Source organism: Lampetra planeri, chromosome 41, assembly GCF_965212315.1.
Source record: "Lampetra planeri chromosome 41, kcLamPlan1.2.h2, whole genome shotgun sequence".
NCBI lineage: Eukaryota > Metazoa > Chordata > Hyperoartia > Petromyzontiformes > Petromyzontidae > Lampetra > Lampetra planeri.
This window is the reverse complement of record NC_136147.1, coordinates 3,465,857-3,482,461: the sequence shown is the minus strand read 5'-3', so window position 1 is coordinate 3,482,461 and position 16,605 is coordinate 3,465,857. Positions and strand designations below refer to the sequence as shown.

Sequence of the window (16,605 nt, the reverse complement as noted above, 5' to 3'; positions counted from 1 at the left end):
GTACTTTGTACATGCACAGACATTTTTGCCAATCCACTGCTGGACGAACGAAACAACCCAGGCCATGCCGACCATACTTCACCACGTTGGGCCAGTGCAGGTTGGCAAAGGTGGCAAGTTTTGCTGGCAACTGATTGGTAATGATGGTCGCCAATCCAAAAACTATCCAGGCTCAAATTCCTGCTTAGCTTCCAAGATCTTACATGAACGGACGTAGAGGTTCGTATTAATGTCGCAGCCCAAACAGGTGGGTTTTCAGAGCCGAAACAACGTCAAGTATTCTCTCTCTAGAGCAGAGAAACAAATACTGTACCGCCGCAAACTCCACAAGTATTATCAGGCTGATAATACAAAACCGATTGAGAGCTCGCTCTGAGCGAACCGCTCGTATAAACGTTACTCTGCGTTGCTGTTGGTGTTTTGGCGAATATCTGCATGCAAGCAGTCTTGTAGCTTACATGCTGAGGTTGCGTCCATGGCCGTCCCATCTGCGTTTCAAGCTTCGATAAGGAAACCCCCCCCCCCTCCCAATACGCACGGATTGTGCGTCGCATTTCCAAAGTGCGTTCGCCCTCGTAAGTATTTATTTGGCGTTAGCGTGACATTACAGACTGCATAATGAGATGATGTTGCACTGCGGGTGTCTTGTAACGTAGCGAGATGACGCCAACAGGGGGGGGAGCGCGACGTGTGACATCATCACCTTGGCCGAAAAGGCTCGCCCATGATCGGCTGTGGTTTTAATTGCCATGCTTTAGGACGTGGCGATTTTTTTGGACGGCTTTATTCCAACATTTGATTTTATATTGAACCATTTTTTGTTAAGAGAGCTATCGTGACCTCATCTTAAAGGCAGATGGACAGACGCACAGCGCTTTCGACCAGAGTTGGCAGGCGTGAGGACTGTCAAGTGACTTTCCATAGCATGGTACTACGATGCCGATGTTTTAAAAGGTATGCGAAGTGGCACTGCAGCGATGGCACCAAAGCTCCATTGCACTGCTCCTGACGGTCGCTTGAGATTTGACGGCTTATAACCAAATCAGCCTTAATGCACCTTTCTCGGAAGCCGAAAAGCATCAAGCCTGGCTCGGTGTTCAGAGACTGGCCAGAAATCCCAGGTGTTGTGGGCTTTGGGCTGCGAGGTGGTGAAAAGATGGCAGCACTGCAGGTGGAATCAATCCTCGTTTTATTTTATTAATTAGTTTTGTCGGTTTGCGGAGAACACATCCAAAGGTCCAAAATGCAGAACTTTTCATTGTTACCCCCCTCCCTGTGTGTGGGATTTACCTGGATACACCGGTTTCCTACTACAAGCCAAAAAGAAAATGGAACGTGTCAAATATCCCAATGCAAGACCCTCCCCGAAATAGTTTTTTTCAAATGCGGCAAGGCTCTCCTGGGTAAAAGAATCGTGAGGTTCACCTTTTGTTCTGACATTAACGAAGCTTGAAACCGCACACCCGGTACCCCCAGCAACACACAGCCCTGGGAGTAATTACAAGCAACCAAAATCTGTTCGTTGTTGGGGTGGGGGGTAAAAACTCTTAAATAAACCCCCTGGTACGCCCCGATGTTCTATGATGACGACGACGACCCATGCAGCCACGATTTTGACGGAGTTCCTGCGCTCCCGGCACCAGCCACGGCATGTTAACATCAACGGTGGCCACCTAACACTTTTCATTTTCTCTACCTCCGCAGCATCCGCACTGTGCTGAAGCTTTAGGCCCTGCAGCACCCATGGCCATCGGCAGAGAATGAAGAGCACTTGGCAACGATTAACAGCACAGCGGTGAAATCGTAGAAAATAAATACAATCAGCCTGCTCCTATTGTCCTCTATTTTTAGATACAAATACTGAAAGCTTGGCGATTATACGTTTTGCCAGTTGGGCAGTTCCGCACAGTTGTTACGTCAAAAACAAGTAGATTACCATTTTGCTAATTAAAAAGAAAACATGAAAATGCACGTAGACAGTTGCTGTGAAGGTGATAGTAAAAAAGAAAAATCGAACAATGTAATGAGATGAAAATCCAGCTACTTGTTTCTGACATGACATCGGTGGAATCGTCCAGTTGCATCGTTTCAATAAACAGACCCGTTGCTTGCTACGCTTTTGCGCGTCCCTCCTTCTATACAATGCACGTCGTAAAAACACTCGGTTTTATTTTTCTCACGTATAATAACTGGCACAGCGGGGAAGGGGAACGCGGTCTGATAACTGCCATCAAGGTCGTCATTTTTTTTTTTTTACAAATGCTAATGTTTTTCAGTGTCGAACAAACGGCGAAGTTGATGGCTCACAACGGCGCTCTGCACAAAAGCGAGATAAAGCCGCGTAGAAAAAAACAAATCTTCCTACACAGCTTGGCAAACGGGAAAAAGAATAGTTTTTCTATGGCAATTCGACGACGCACGTCAGGCACAGCAACAACAAGAAAAAAATTCCGAGTTCCTTTTTTCCGCCCTCCTTCATTTAAATCTCCCATTTTTTTAAGTTTTACATTTTTGCAGAAATTTTCACGCGACAGTGTTCACCGCGTCGCTTGCAAAAATCGAAATCGGACGTATGTCTAACCGCGGGCGTAAACCGAGCGAGGTTCCGAGCGTCAACCGCACGGGGGCCCCCCACGTGCCATTAAGTGAAGGTCAGTCCTGAAACAGGAAGTGAGGTTGCCCCGAGTCTTCCGTCCGCAGCGTCAGGATCTCGCACCCCGTCTCCGTGACAAGGAGCGTGTGCTCGAACTGCGAGGAGCGTTTCCCGTCCTTGGTGACGGCCGTCCACTCGTCCGGCCATGTCTCGTCTTGCCAGGTGCCTGCGGCGGGAGGGAAACGCAACTGATCGCGCGCGAACGACCTCCTTGTGAAAACACAACGGTGGTCGCAACCCATTTGTTTGTTTTCACATCACGAGCACAGGTCAATAATGGGCCCGGTTTTTCCCTCCACATTTAGGGTCATGCATTTAGACTTATTCGGCTGCGACACACTTACACGTGACAAGCCACTTTGCTGAGCCATCATTTGTAGCCAGATCGCTTCTGAAATTGGAGCTATATAGCGCGGCAGCAGAGGTCGCAAACGGGTTTTGATTCCTTACCCGTACCCGGCCGCACCAGGGTCGAAAATGGGTACCCGTACCCTACCCGATACCCGGCTACCCGTACCCGGCAGGGTATCGGGTAGGGTACGGGTACCCGATTGTGACCTCTGGGATGAAGCCATGTTGCAGGCGTGGGTGGGTTGATTCTACGAACTTGAATTGTGAGAAGAGACAAGACGTTGGGAAATGAGTGACAAACGGTGACTCACCAGTGACTCACGGCCTACCCGTACCCGGCCGCACCAGGGTCGCAAACGGGTACCCGTACCCGGCCGGGTACGGGTAGCCGGTTATCGGGTAGGGCACGGGTATCGGGTACCCGGTTGTGACCTCTGCTCGGCAGGCCTTACCTGGATAAAATAACCAATTGTAGTTTGCGGATTGTGCCAGAAAACGGGCCTCACCTTCTGAGATCATGGGCTCGATGGTAAACACGTGTCCAGGCTTCATCACTCCCACTGCCTTGTTCTCTGGAGGGCGACACAGGAACACACTTGTACCAGACGCGTGACCCCGTGACCCCCCCCCTCCATAACCTCACTGGTCATAGGAATTGTATCCTCGTAGGAATTAAGAGTTGTAAAAAGTAAGAGATTCAGGCAACCAATTTTAATACTTGATGGAAAATGATGGGGAGCTTATCAGACAGTTTTAGAAGTGAATACGGATCAGGAACAAATTATAGTCATAATAATACACACAAAATGTGATCTCCAAGCAGCAGAATGTGCAGTGTGTCATGCACAAAATAATCATTAGCGCCATTCTGTAGAATATTAGTCGCACAATAGAAACGCTACGTCTCCTTCATATATCTGTCCACACAAGAAATGTTAAATCTTTTTTTACACGCAGAACCCATCGGTCCGTGTATTATATAATGTATACGTCTTAAGACCCATATCTTCAAGAGTGGGTCCTGGCAGTTCAACAGCACTGACTCAAGCAAGCATGGCCTTTGCTGATGAGACATGTTGCTTGTACGGACTCAATGGCTGCTGAAATTATGCACTCCCACAAGGCCGTAGGCTGACTGACTTTGTAAAAACAAATTTAACGTGGAGAGACGAGACACATCAAGGAGATATTGTCCACCCATCTACGCTGGTGTTTATAGTATAGCTCGGTGGGCCTGGGGAAGATCAGCGTGTTGGCTAGTGTGGCTAGCAGGGTGGCGATCGTGCGAGCCGTACTTGAGTAGTGGGGCACGTTAGGCGCGGTGTGGAAGAGGCGATGGATGCCGTGGCCGCAGTAACTCCGCACCACCGAGAAGCCGTGCACCTGCGCGTGTCTCTGGATCACGTTGCCGATGTCACGGTAACGCGTGCCCGGCTTAACTGTGAACACGTAATACACATGCGGATTACACACAAAGACGCAGATCCCCGTGCAAGCTGACAGGTGCTCGCTAACTTGCACTCGTCCCCACACCCTATGAAGGCCAACATGGCACACAAGAGAGGGTGGTGTGGCTGGCAACACACCACAGCTGCATCGGCATGTCCTGGGTCTCAACTAAGGCCAACTCGGCCTAAAGTGATTACTTTGTGCAGTTTATCAGCATCGGCACTGGGTGGAGATGGTGCCATTCACACCACCCGTTTACGAGCCATGCTGGCATTAATAAGTTGTCACGCGAAAGACCAGAATAGTCTCTCTTGCAAGAGTGACCTGGCGTTATGGCTGGGCCATCTTAATCTCCCTGGTGCTAATGTTCAGACACAGCACGAGGTACTCATTCTAGGCTAGGTTTGACGTACGAGATGCCCAAGGTAGGCGTACGCGAGATTCAAACGTCACTTTCCACTGATGCTAGCCATGACTGGGAATCGAACTTAGGCTGTACGGTTCAACTAGTCAACGCGACACCACTCAACGTGTCATCACAAGCCATCGCTGCGAGCTAGCGAGCAGCTCCGTCGTGTGCCGAGAGGTCCGTGCATGACGGCGGCGCGCTGACCTTCGTCGATGGCCTGCATGAGGCACTCGAAGGAGACCTGCACGAGCTTGCGGGACGCCGCGTCCACGTTCCCCACGAAGAACGTCTCGTTGAGGTCCCCGTGGAAGCCGTTGTGGTACACCGTGATGTCGACTGCGGCGAGGAACGCGCGCGGCAAGCGAACAGAACACAAAAGACGGCCACGTTAACAAAGGAGGCGCACGCGGCGAAAACCGCGGTTGACCCGTGGGTTACCCGTGGGCGAGTTAGATGGGTTTTCAGGGTCGCTGCGCTTGTGACAAAAAATAAAAAAACTTTACGAGTTAAATTTTTATTTAAAGCTTTCATGACTGCAGGGATTCATATTATTGGTTCTTTCGGTAAAGTCACGTAGAAGGGAAACAATAAAATAATAAAAATATAAAACAATAAAATTCTCACGACGTTTCGACTGCAACACAAGCAATCATCATCAGGTGTGCAATCCACAGCAAGAAAATTTTAATAACTTTACGAGTGCGCGCTCATTTAATCATTAGCTGGCTCTTCAAGTAGTCTCGGGTCAGCGACTCGGAGCCTGCGTGACCCATGCACGGCAGCAAGGAAAACCGATTGCTTTAACAAACAAAATTTTAAAAACTGCGTTCTATCTCTTCACCTCCATGCTACATAGGAGGGTAATACGTGTGTTTTTTGTAGCTTGATTCACAAATGTTTTGTGTGAGCTGTGTTTATTTTATCCGAGCCAAGGACCCTCGCCCCGCACCCGTGACCCCCAGACGATCGAGAGTTGACCGTACCCCCCACAACTGCATTGATACGGGAGAGTGCGCGACTGGCAGATCCTACCATCTACAAAAATAACTCACGATATCCGTGCAGCCATCCGCGAAGAAACGGCAACAGAATGGATTTGCTGCAAATAACCCATCACTTCTGGGTGATCATTTAACAGGTTACCCCTCTCTATCCACGGATGAAGTCAGATAATAGGAAGACATTTGCCATATACAGTGTGTCCTTAAAACCAACGTGGGTGAATGAACCGTATCCAGAACATTGAGGGATGGGGGTGCTTTAAAGTGGGACTCAAAAAAATGTAAAATAAAAAAATTTAAAGTAAAAAATTTGAAAATGTTGCAAAGCAGTGCTCTCTTGTCATGTATGGATAAAGTTGATCTATTTTTAAGATAAGCGGTGCAGACGGAAAAATGGGGCCCGGGGAGAAGGGATGGACTCTGCATACAACACCACCTCCCTGTCAACACACGGTAATCACTGCTCCTGGGAGAGAACAAGAATGACAAACTTGGGCATTGCGTTTGTGTTATTTTATTTCCGGTTCTGTTTGGTTATATTATTGACCCCCCCCCCCCACTCCGCCTTCTTCCATCGTCTTGCAGTCCCCCATAAATACACCGCTGCCGATCGTTACCCCGAACACGGTAGGGCCGTGAGCCCAGACGCCCCCCGGTTGGTCCCCAATCTTGAGGGTGTATCGCTCCGGGTTTGGTTCACGTTATTTGCTCCCTCTTCGAAATCTACTCTGTATTCTTGACATATAAATAAATAAATCGCTTGCCGACGAGCGGTACCAGCTCAGCGCTCTGACCTCTGAGCCACTTTCGCTGCAGCTTTACACGTTCGTATGTATCGTGGCATTGCGAAGCGCACGTACGCACACATCAAGCATTATCCATCAGGGGGTTATTCCTAAACGAAGCTCGAGGTTTTTGGAGAAAACGTTCGGCCCCCCCGGCGGATTTGCCGGCACAGATCATGACCGTGCCGCACGGAACGCCCCGTCTCACCGTTGAGGATGTCGCCCTCCACCAGCGGACGATGGTCGGGGATGCCGTGGCAGATGACCTCGTTCACGGAGGTGCAGCACGACTTGGGGAAGTTGTAGTAGTTGAGCGGCGACGGGTAGCAGCGGCGCTCCATGCAGGCCTGGCCCCCCGGTGCGAAACGACGGACAAGCGGCCACCGCCGTCAATAGCATAACACCACCACGACAACAACAATGGGCAACAGCGACGGTCGTTATCGAAGACGATGTTTTGTATTTTTATTCCCCAATTTATTGCGCCGCGGTGGCGAGATGTTAACCACCCCGCCTGGTATACAGGAGGTCGTGGGTTCGATCCCGACCCTGGAGTTTGTATGTTTGTATGTTCTCCGGCCTCTTTTCCACACAACAGGGGCGATGCACTTTCCCACCCCCATGTCCCGCTAGAGAACGTAAAACTTTTAGCATGACAGTCAAAACTGATCATTATTTAAATTCGCGGAGTTTAGACAAATGAAGTGGAGAACCAAATTTGACACGAGTTTTATTTGGCGCAGTCATTGGTGACCAGACTGACACCACCAACTCGCTGCACCTACAAACCCACTTAAATCACGACTCGGTCGATGCGAGTCGATGTGTCTCTATGCGAGTCGATGTGTCTCTATGTAAGTCCATGTGTCTCTATGTAAGTCGATGTGTCTCTATGTAAGTCGATGTGTCTCTATGTAAGTCTATGTGTCTCTGTGCAAGTCTACGTATCTCTGTAAGTCTATGTGTCTCTCCCTATGCAAGTCTACGTATCTCTATGCAAGTCTATGTGTCTCTATGTAAGTCTATGTCTCGCTCTATGCAAGTCTACGTATCTCTATGCAAGTCTATGTGTCTCTATGTAAGTCTATGTGTGTCTATGCAAGTCTATGTCTCGCTCTATGCAAGTCTACGTATCGCTATGTAAGTCTACGTGTCCCGATGCAAGTCTACGTATCTCTATGTAAAAGTCTACGTGTCTCTGTGCGAGTCTACGTATCTCTATGCAAGTCTACGTATCTCTATGCAAGTCTATGTGTCTCTATGCAAGTCTACGTATCTCTATGTAAGTCTATGTGTCTCTGTGCGAGTCACTCGTGACTGGACCGAAACCCATCAACTTGCTACACTTGAGAACCTGGTTTTCAGAATCAGAATATTTATTTACACTGTAGGAATCCGATGAGCTATAAAGCTCTTTTTTTTACAGATGTCCAGTAGGGGCGGGTCAGAACGTTACAACAACAAATAGAAAAACACAACAGAAGTGCAAAGTATATGAAAGGTAAACAAAAATCATTAAAAATATATACGATAAAGCCCACCGAGGTATTTACTTACTTTTCAGAAATGACCTGGCGACAAATGGTAGCTCTTGTGGAAATGTATAGCGGCAAAATAATAAGTAAATCATCCCTGGCAGCTGCCTGGATTCGAACCCAGGTTCCCAGGCGTGCCAGCTCAACGCTCTGGTCCTGCGAGACGCCAGACCACCTCGAACGGATAATCTTCACGCATATTCAACGGAGGCACACTTTAACTTCACGTGCAAAGGTTTTCGGCCGGTACATTACCGCGTGCACGGCTTCATCAATCTCGTCCGTGGTGATGCCCGGCTTCACCATCTTCGCCGCAATGTCCAGCACCTCCCTGCCCAACTGCACGGAGCCACGCGAAATTCACAAGCCACGGTCAGTCGGGTGGACACGGCACACGAGGCTGCCACCGTACGAGGCAAAAAGGTAACGCGTCCGTTTGATTTTTTTACGTGCCTTTTTGCATGCACGTGTAAAAGCGGCCGTGTAGAATTCACAAATAAAGCACGACAACCCGGGCGGCTGCACGAGTAATAAAAACGCATGTCAAGAGTACGATTGCGACAACGTGATCGGTCGTCCCGTCGTGCCTTGTACATCACGTGACATTCCCACACTGCCTGTATAACAGCTTTTTCCTCCAACTGCGTGTGCACGACCTTGTTTCAGACCACCAACCCAGCAGTCAATATTTGAACCATAATCCAATATTAAACCAATTATTTGAAGCGTTGAATAACCATTGCCCGAAACGCCACCTTGTTATATATATTTTATTTTAGGCGTTCAACATTTCTCTTCGATTCCGACAACTTAAAATATCTGCCCCTGGACCCCACAGACCAAGGCGTGGCTAAAATCAAGACAACACGTGACACGCCCGCTGTGGCTACTACTGCAGCCGACAACGCACGCGGCGAACCGCGCTGGGTCTCCAATCGTGACATTTTAACGACCGCGAGGCGTCGGTCGCCGCACCTTGCAGGCGATGCGCATGCCCTCGATCTCGTCGGGAGAGAGCACCTTGATCTGCGTGCTACCTCTCATCTCCTTCTCCACCAGGGAGATTCCTGCAGCCAACACAAAACACATGCCCATCCTCTAATGACTCTTACGAATTGAGACGTTCAAAAGTTTATCCCCCCCATCACACAAAACAATTCTTTGGGGATGCTGCCATGGTATGATGGGTTAGCGTAAAGTTGAAACAATGGGAACGTTACAGAAACACAACCCCCCCACCCCACAGCCTCCGTCCAGCCAGCAGAAAATATGGGTGGTGTAAATCGTGGGGAATGCCCACCTCTTCCAAGCTGTCTGGCCAGTGTGGTAGAGTAGGGGCCAAAATACTCTCGAGAGGAGCTTCTGAGCGCATAGAGGAGGCCTCCCTCCGTCCGCAGTGGCGTTGGCGTACAATCAATGGGCTGCACATTTATATATTTACCGATACCTTTATTAATTTATTAATTGGCACGATTTTTTAATGGGTAAAATACAATTTTACGACTGGCAATTTTACCACGAAAAGCCAGACTGTGTGCTTTTTTGGCCGTTAATTTTGTTACAGTTCCATCAAACAACACCGTACCTTGCGTGTGATTCGCGTAGTCTGGCCTTGAAATATCCTCCGGCACATCTTTCTTGAGGCTCTGTGGGGAGCGGCAGACAGGGAAATGAAGGCATTGAGCGGTAAGGGCAGTCGGTTGAACACATCGGTTCTGCCCTTCGGATGCGACCTTCACCAGCACGTGTAGCAGGGGGCTTGCAATGAGTCACCCCACCAAGCGAGTAGAATAATTAGCATGACTTCGGATCAACCGTTCCAATTAAGAATCAATTACTGTTTTTTCGTTTTATTTGTATCAATCTCGTTCGTACTATTAGCCCCATCTCTCCCGTCTCGTGTGTAACATCTCATCTTTTCTTACACCGTTGTGTTGTACTGCATGCGCAACGTACCAGGGGATAATAGGGTCGCAGCGTGCCCGTGTAGCGATACCAGGGCCACGGATCCGTGATCGGCGCTCCGGGAATATTTGCCGCATTGTTCTGTGCCTTCTCTTCCTCTGCACACACGCACGGATAAACACAGACACAAACATCTCACATTAGCCACATGCAATTGTCTCCTTGAAAATACTGTGTCCTGCTTGCAAAGGGTTTTTTTTTGCGGGGTGGAACTGATGAAAAAAGTATATTGCAATCAAATAAAAAAATCGTACTCCCGTGTGCAGGCTAATAATGTATTTTACACTACGTTCTCAATCTTTGCTGTCTCTCTCCGTTCCTACTTCTTCTTGTGCTCAATCGACGCTTTCATTTTTTTTCTCTTCTTGCCGCCTCCACATTAAACAGTCACCTTCCTCACGAGTTTCCACTCCTCACCAAAAACTCACTTAAATTCATATGTACCAATGTTAATTCTTTATAAAGCCCCTTGTGGTTAATGCGCTATGTAAATTCCTTCCAGATAAGGTCATCAAACTTGTTTCAGATTAAAATGCTGTTGAGTTTGTACTCTGCCCATTTTTCGCGGGAAACCGCAGACAAGCGGGAAGGAAGCCAGAACCGGAGCTAACACATTCCTGCGGAGAGGGAGCTGGTAGGAACGTTGGGTTGCTCGGTCAATGGCCAGGGTCAACGGCGGCGTGGTGTATTCCGCAAATATGCCCGACTGTGAGGGCGGGCACAAGCCGGAGTGAGTAGGTTAAACGTTGAGTTTTATAAGGGCACCACGGGGTGACCAGCCCCTCCCCACCCAGCCCCACCCCTCCCACCCCCCATTACTGATACGGCATGTGGAGGCTTTAATCCAGTAGTATATTTTGCAAAGGGCTGCACGGTTATTTTTCATTTATTGTTTTCATACACGTAACGCGGATTGGTCCTGTGTGAAAATGGATACGCCGCACTTAAACATTCATAACGCACACCGAGTTAAGTGACCTTTTCTCAACAATGACAGAAGCCTATACGCGAGATTCATTATCTCTCGCGAGAGGGACCTGTGAAGGCCATGCATAATTTATACTCAGGTACCAACACACTGGTGGGTTGTTTTTGTGTGTGCGTGTGTGCACATCTGCTCACCGAAGACAAAAACTACCTTTGTTGTTCTGCGCTGTAATCGGGCATAGAACAACAATGCGGTGGTGTGGCCAGCACCAAGCCCAGCCCGCTGCCTTTTCCTCTCTCATGCTGCTGCTTAGATACAGTTCCACTTAATGATTTAAGGCTGAGTCAACCTCACGGAGGCTCAGGACAGGTTCAGATACCACCAGCCACTGATGTGATCCACGGCAAAGGATTGAACCCCAGTCGTCGTAGTTTTCCAGTGCAGTTTGAGAATCACTGAACCGCCACACCTCCAAAAACGCAAAGATCCCCCGAACATCTTTTGATAGACTGCTGAGACAAGTGCTCTTAGCGAGCATCTATTTAGGCCTGCACAGCTCACAAGCAGGGGGGATGTGGCCCATCCAAAAGGGGGGTGGTGTGACCACCTTTGTCTCCCCACAGCTGATGTATACACACTGCACCAGGTACAGTACTTATTCTTAGGTTTTTTCGGTAAAGTCACGTAGGTAAAAAATGTAAATGAATAAAAGTAAAATAAAACAAAATAAAAAATCACGACGTTTCGGAAGCAACACAAGCCTCCGTCTTCAGGTGGAACCGTCACAGCCACGACAGCTGTATCAAGTAAATGAGAGATCACAAGAAATACCACCCCGTATATATAATGGTTGAGGGGGGAAGGGCCAGGAACGGCACACTTTTTATTAATATGGTTTGTTTTATTTTACTTTTATTAATTTACATTTTTTACCTACGTGACTTTACCGAAAAAACCTAAGAATATGAATCCTTGCAGTCACGAAAGCTTCAAATCTAGAATTAGGTACAGTACTTGTTTAAGGCCGAGTTGACATAAGGGAGGCCCGGAACCTGTTCTATCGCTCGACACCGATGTTAGCCGTGGCCGAGAATTGAACTCAGATCATCGGGTGCACAGTGCCGTGTGCGAACCACTGCACCACCGTTCCTTTTCCCCACTCCATCACACAGACAAAAATGCTGGGTGAGCAACACTGCTTCTCTAAATGCTTAGTCGGCAGTGCCATGTGCTAAAGTGTCAGGAGATCGGCTTTCAACAACACACTCTCGACACCACAGCTCTGCGTTGCTCAATAACGTACACCACATTTCATGATGACGCGTTATCTCGCAGGCGTGGGCACATACCAACGGCGCGTGGCGCCCTAGCTCCAAATAAATGACTACCACCAGCCAATAGCAAAAAGGAATACATGTTTGCAAAAGCAATGTATTTGGGCAAGCACCCATTCAAATGTAAGCTGTCTAACAATGAATCGTGTATATGCAGTATATTTGTCAATCCATAATTATAACCAGTAACTATAACAATAACGATTATACAAACTATTGTAATTTACAGCCCATCAGCAAATACACTGCAAGATGAAGAGTGATGGAGGATGTTTGACCATACTTCACCACATTGGTCCACATAGGTTGAAGGGGTGCCCAGGGCCGGTTCGGATACATTTCGTCACCGGTCTTTTATTAATTGGGAGATGGTGATTCACTTATCCAGGAAAGCCTTGGCGAGTCTTCTGACTCTTTCAGGAGGGTGCTGCTAAATTGGTGAAGACAACTCCTTAAATGTGTGTTCGGCTTCGTGTAGGAAATCCAACCATGCATATATGTAAGGACAGTACGGCTCCTCGTGGCCGTGGTTACTAATTGACGCGACGGACACTGACAGGGTCGCGTAAGGATAGCACGGAACCGAAGTGGTAAATAATCATTGAGATAGGCCCAGAAGAGGTGAAAGAGTTTCGATTTAAAGCTTTTGTGACTGCAGGGATTCATATTCATGGTTCTTTTGGTAAAGTCACGTGACTTCACCGAAAGAACCAAGAAGAGGTGAGAGAGTGTTCGGGGAAAATGGGCGTTGCCGGGTCGAGGAGTGGATAAAAGCCGGCGTGGAACGGGGCTCTGGGCTGTTGTGGGGGAAATCAAGAAACTTATTGGAGAGTATATTTAGTATACTGATGATACTATGTAGTTTATACTTTAGTTTTTTACGTGTTGTTTAGTTACTGCAGCTACATACTATTAACATTCCTTCCCTTTATTAATGCTACCCCTATCCCCTCCCTTTGATGCTAATCCTGCATAATGCACGGGCATAATATGACTTTGAAACCCCCCGCCCACCTCCTACGCATTTCACAAGTAGTACTAATCCCCCCTTCCAACCCAGCTTAAATATACGCTCCAAGCGTGGTGGTGTTTCATTCAGACTCTGTCTCCCCGACAGACCTGGTCTTCACCTGAGGATGGCTGCTTGCGTTGTGGCCGAAACGTCGTGAGAATTATTTTATTATGTTTTATTTTTATTATTTTATTACTTCCCTTCTACGTGACTTTACCGAAAGAACCAAGAAGAAGAATCAAGAAACTGTCGTCACCGTCGTCGTCTTTAAGCGGGTCGTCTTCATCATCTTGGATTGGGCACCTTGTAGTCTTGGAAGGCTAGATTTAATATTGTCTCCGTGACTACTACCCGTCCGCTCCTGTGTAGCCAGCCAACTACATGGGGAGCGTCGCGTAGAGTCACAGAAGTTACCCAGCTGTATATAGTCAACTCGCGGTTACTCGTTAAATTATCAGTGAGTCGGTGGACTTCATTCACAATAAATATACATATAACTGAACAAGACAGTGTCTCCGAGAACTACATTACACATACAAGGGGGCGACACTCAAAGGTTCACATATCCGGGCCTCTGAACACCTGGTGTTCCTTGTTAAGTTTCCCATCCAAGTACTAACCAGGCTTAACCCTGCTTAATCTCCGAGATCCAATGATGGGCACAGCAGAGGTAAAACTGTCCAAGCAAATTTGACTTGTTTTTAAAAATTTTGCTGCACTGCCCCTTGGCTGTCCACAACACAGCACAGCCGCGCAGGTGAAGTACGACAATGTGGCGTGCATTGGTGGTCACCGGTCCAAATACTATCCAGACTCAACGCCGCTCAGCTTCCAAGATCTGCTGAGATCAGGCGCATTTTGGGGAGATTAGCTCATATGAAGGAGAGCTGCATCACTCACTCGCTTTCTTGTGCAGTTTCTTGTGGGCGTCCCAGCTGCCTTTGAAGCACTCCTGCCCACACACGACAGGCACCCAGGCAAAGAAAACCCTTCACATACATGTATGCAGCCCCCTTTTGGCAATCCAATGTTAGGTGAGGGCGTTCCCACATAGTGTGCGTTACAGTGTCAAAACAATCTGACGCGGCTTAACGAGCTCACATATTAGCTTTGCGGAAGCCTGCCTCCATGCTCAAACGAACATTGGGTCAGTGATTCTCTTTGTCGGCGGCCGTGAGCCAATGGTGGACATTCCACGTTTCCATGACGGGGTCCAGCAATTCCACAGGAAGAGTAATGGTGACTGCTCTGTCATACTAATATTATTATTTATTAAATGACAATTCATTGAATCATTGGAAAGCAGCGAGTTCATCTTTCCTTGTATGATAGACTTTATTGATAATCCATCTTCACAAGTCAAATTTTCTATCGAACGCAAAATAATAATTGACAGCCCTTTGTCCGCACCTCCGATGAGCACGGCTACGTACGGTGGGAAAAAAGTTCAACATGCATAGTCGATTCACTTCTTGATAAAGGCCTCCCCAATTCCACGTCGGTAGTGGGGGCTTGTGTGAACATAATTCACCACATTGGCCAGGGCAGGTTGGTTAACACAGGGAACCCCAGGACCAATTGAGATATCACTTGCCAGCGACGTCAATCGTTCCCGACAATTAAACTCAGGTCACCATGTTCTTTAACACGCCGTGCCAAGCACTGCGCCACCGCTCCACCCATCGCAATATAATTTTATGGTTGTCATGCCCTGCCCAAAAAAGCAATGCGCCAACACTCAACAACACTGGTGATCCTGAGCCGGTGTTGGAAATTCCACATTCGTATGATGGGAGGTAGTTATTCCACAAGACAACGTAACTATGCACAAAGTAGTCCTCATTGTGTTGACCCTAGAGTGCTAATGATAATAATGTGTTGCCCTCAACCCCCAAGCGGGAATTGAACTCAAACCCTTCCGAATTGAGAATTGTGTTGCAAAATTAGCGATTTTTGGCACTCGATGTATCCACTTTTCCGGTTTACCTGTGGTCAAAACATTGTCAAAACGACTGGGACGAGGACACAAGACTTAGCAGCTCTTCCAGGTGTACCTTGCTGATCACGTCAAGGAACATAAAGCATCACGCGAACTCCAGTCATCCTCCACAGCAGCGGATATTATTTTTTTTGGCTCAGCCGTCGAACAAATGACGCGCGCTTTCAGATGCGCTTCAGCGGCCGTCTGGAACGCTCTTCCGATATTAGGTTGCCCGCTGGGAGCTACGCACTTTTAACTCCTCTCGATTGAAAACTAATTTCTTTTCAACTGATTGTTGTCTTCAGTTTGGTGTCTTTGCCCCGCACCTCTGATTACATCACGGCTGGCTACGTACGGCGCGAAAGAAGTTCAACATACAGTGGTGGTGAACTTAAAGCCACTGGCGCTAGGCAATGTTAAGATTGAAAACTCATTTATTTAGAACTGCTGTTTTATATTGAGTTTGTTGTCCTTCCCCACACCTGATTATCACGATCGGCTCCGTACGGCGCGAAAGAAGTTCAACATACAAATGGTCACTGGCCTCATGTGCCAGGATTTCAGGTATGGATGTGCCAGTACTTGGCCTCGAAACGATTCAAGGCCCTCATACTACAACAATGCGTCTCCCTGACCAAGAAAAATCCGTGCAATGCAGCCCTGAAACCTTTGTATGAAATTCCACATTACTATGACAGGACCCATGTATGACGAACAGCACAGTTAATGTGTCACTCATGGAGGAGCGGTGGGTGCAGTGGTGAGATCACTGCGAACCAAGCCACCTGAATTAAAATCCCGGCACGCGATTCACATCAGCGGCAGTGGATTTATCTCTGGTGCCGGATCACGGCCAACGGTAAGAAAGGCAGTGCAACTCCACGGTCGTATGGCCGGGGCTGCCAGCTATGCACATGAAACGCGGTCACCTTCCACCAAAATCCACCAAGGCTGAGGCGTGTGAGCCCAGGCCTCGACTCAATGGGATTCCACCAACCAACCAACCCATCACCACCCAACCAACCAGCACCACCCACAAACAAACAACAACAACAACAACCTGCGAGCAGAAGAAAGATCCCTGCACGCCGAGCTTGATGCAGGTCGGGCACTGCAGCTTGGCGGCGTTGGCGCAGCCGGTCGTCTCGCAAGTGTGGCTCAGCACAGCGGCCATGGCGAGGCGAGCGAGGGGCGGGGCAAGG

The 16,605-nt window shown here is 48.2% G+C and overlaps 2 protein-coding genes across 2 annotated transcripts in view; one reads left to right on the top strand and one right to left on the bottom strand.

Annotated features, from left to right (window-relative positions):
* The window catches only part of LOC144732096 (alcohol dehydrogenase class-3-like), a 17,821-nt gene extending 15,707 nt beyond the window's left edge, over nucleotides 1-2,114 (top strand). The window contains exon 9 of the mRNA XM_078613364.1: nucleotides 1,705-2,114. Within this exon, the coding sequence (XP_078469490.1) occupies nucleotides 1,705-1,729 (25 nt within the window). The 3' untranslated portion in view covers nucleotides 1,730-2,114. The remainder of the gene's footprint in view (nucleotides 1-1,704) is intronic.
* METAP1 (methionyl aminopeptidase 1) lies at nucleotides 1,177-16,605 on the bottom strand. The gene is made up of 11 exons (XM_078613363.1): nucleotides 16,464-16,605; nucleotides 14,323-14,374; nucleotides 10,140-10,246; nucleotides 9,769-9,829; nucleotides 9,159-9,250; nucleotides 8,439-8,522; nucleotides 6,857-6,995; nucleotides 5,067-5,198; nucleotides 4,300-4,443; nucleotides 3,511-3,576; nucleotides 1,177-2,819 (listed from the first exon to the last, which is right to left on the bottom strand). Exons 1-11 carry the CDS (start codon nucleotides 16,575-16,577, stop codon nucleotides 2,653-2,655), a joined length of 1,158 nt encoding a protein of 385 aa, XP_078469489.1. The 5' UTR covers nucleotides 16,578-16,605; the 3' UTR covers nucleotides 1,177-2,652.

What these genes read in the sequence shown, in the direction of transcription:
- METAP1 (XM_078613363.1), bottom strand. Translation starts at nt 16,577, where the DNA reads ATGGCCGCTGTGCTGAGCCACACTTGCGAGACGACCGGCTGCGCCAAC. An exon ending in GCATGCGCATCGCCTGCAAG is followed by an intron (nt 8,523 to 9,158) that starts GTGCGGCGACCG and finishes GGCTCCGTGCAG; the next exon opens with TTGGGCAGGGAGGTGCTGGA. An exon ending in TTGATGAAGCCGTGCACGCG is followed by an intron (nt 6,996 to 8,438) that starts GTAATGTACCGG and finishes CCGGGGGGCCAG; the next exon opens with GCCTGCATGGAGCGCCGCTG.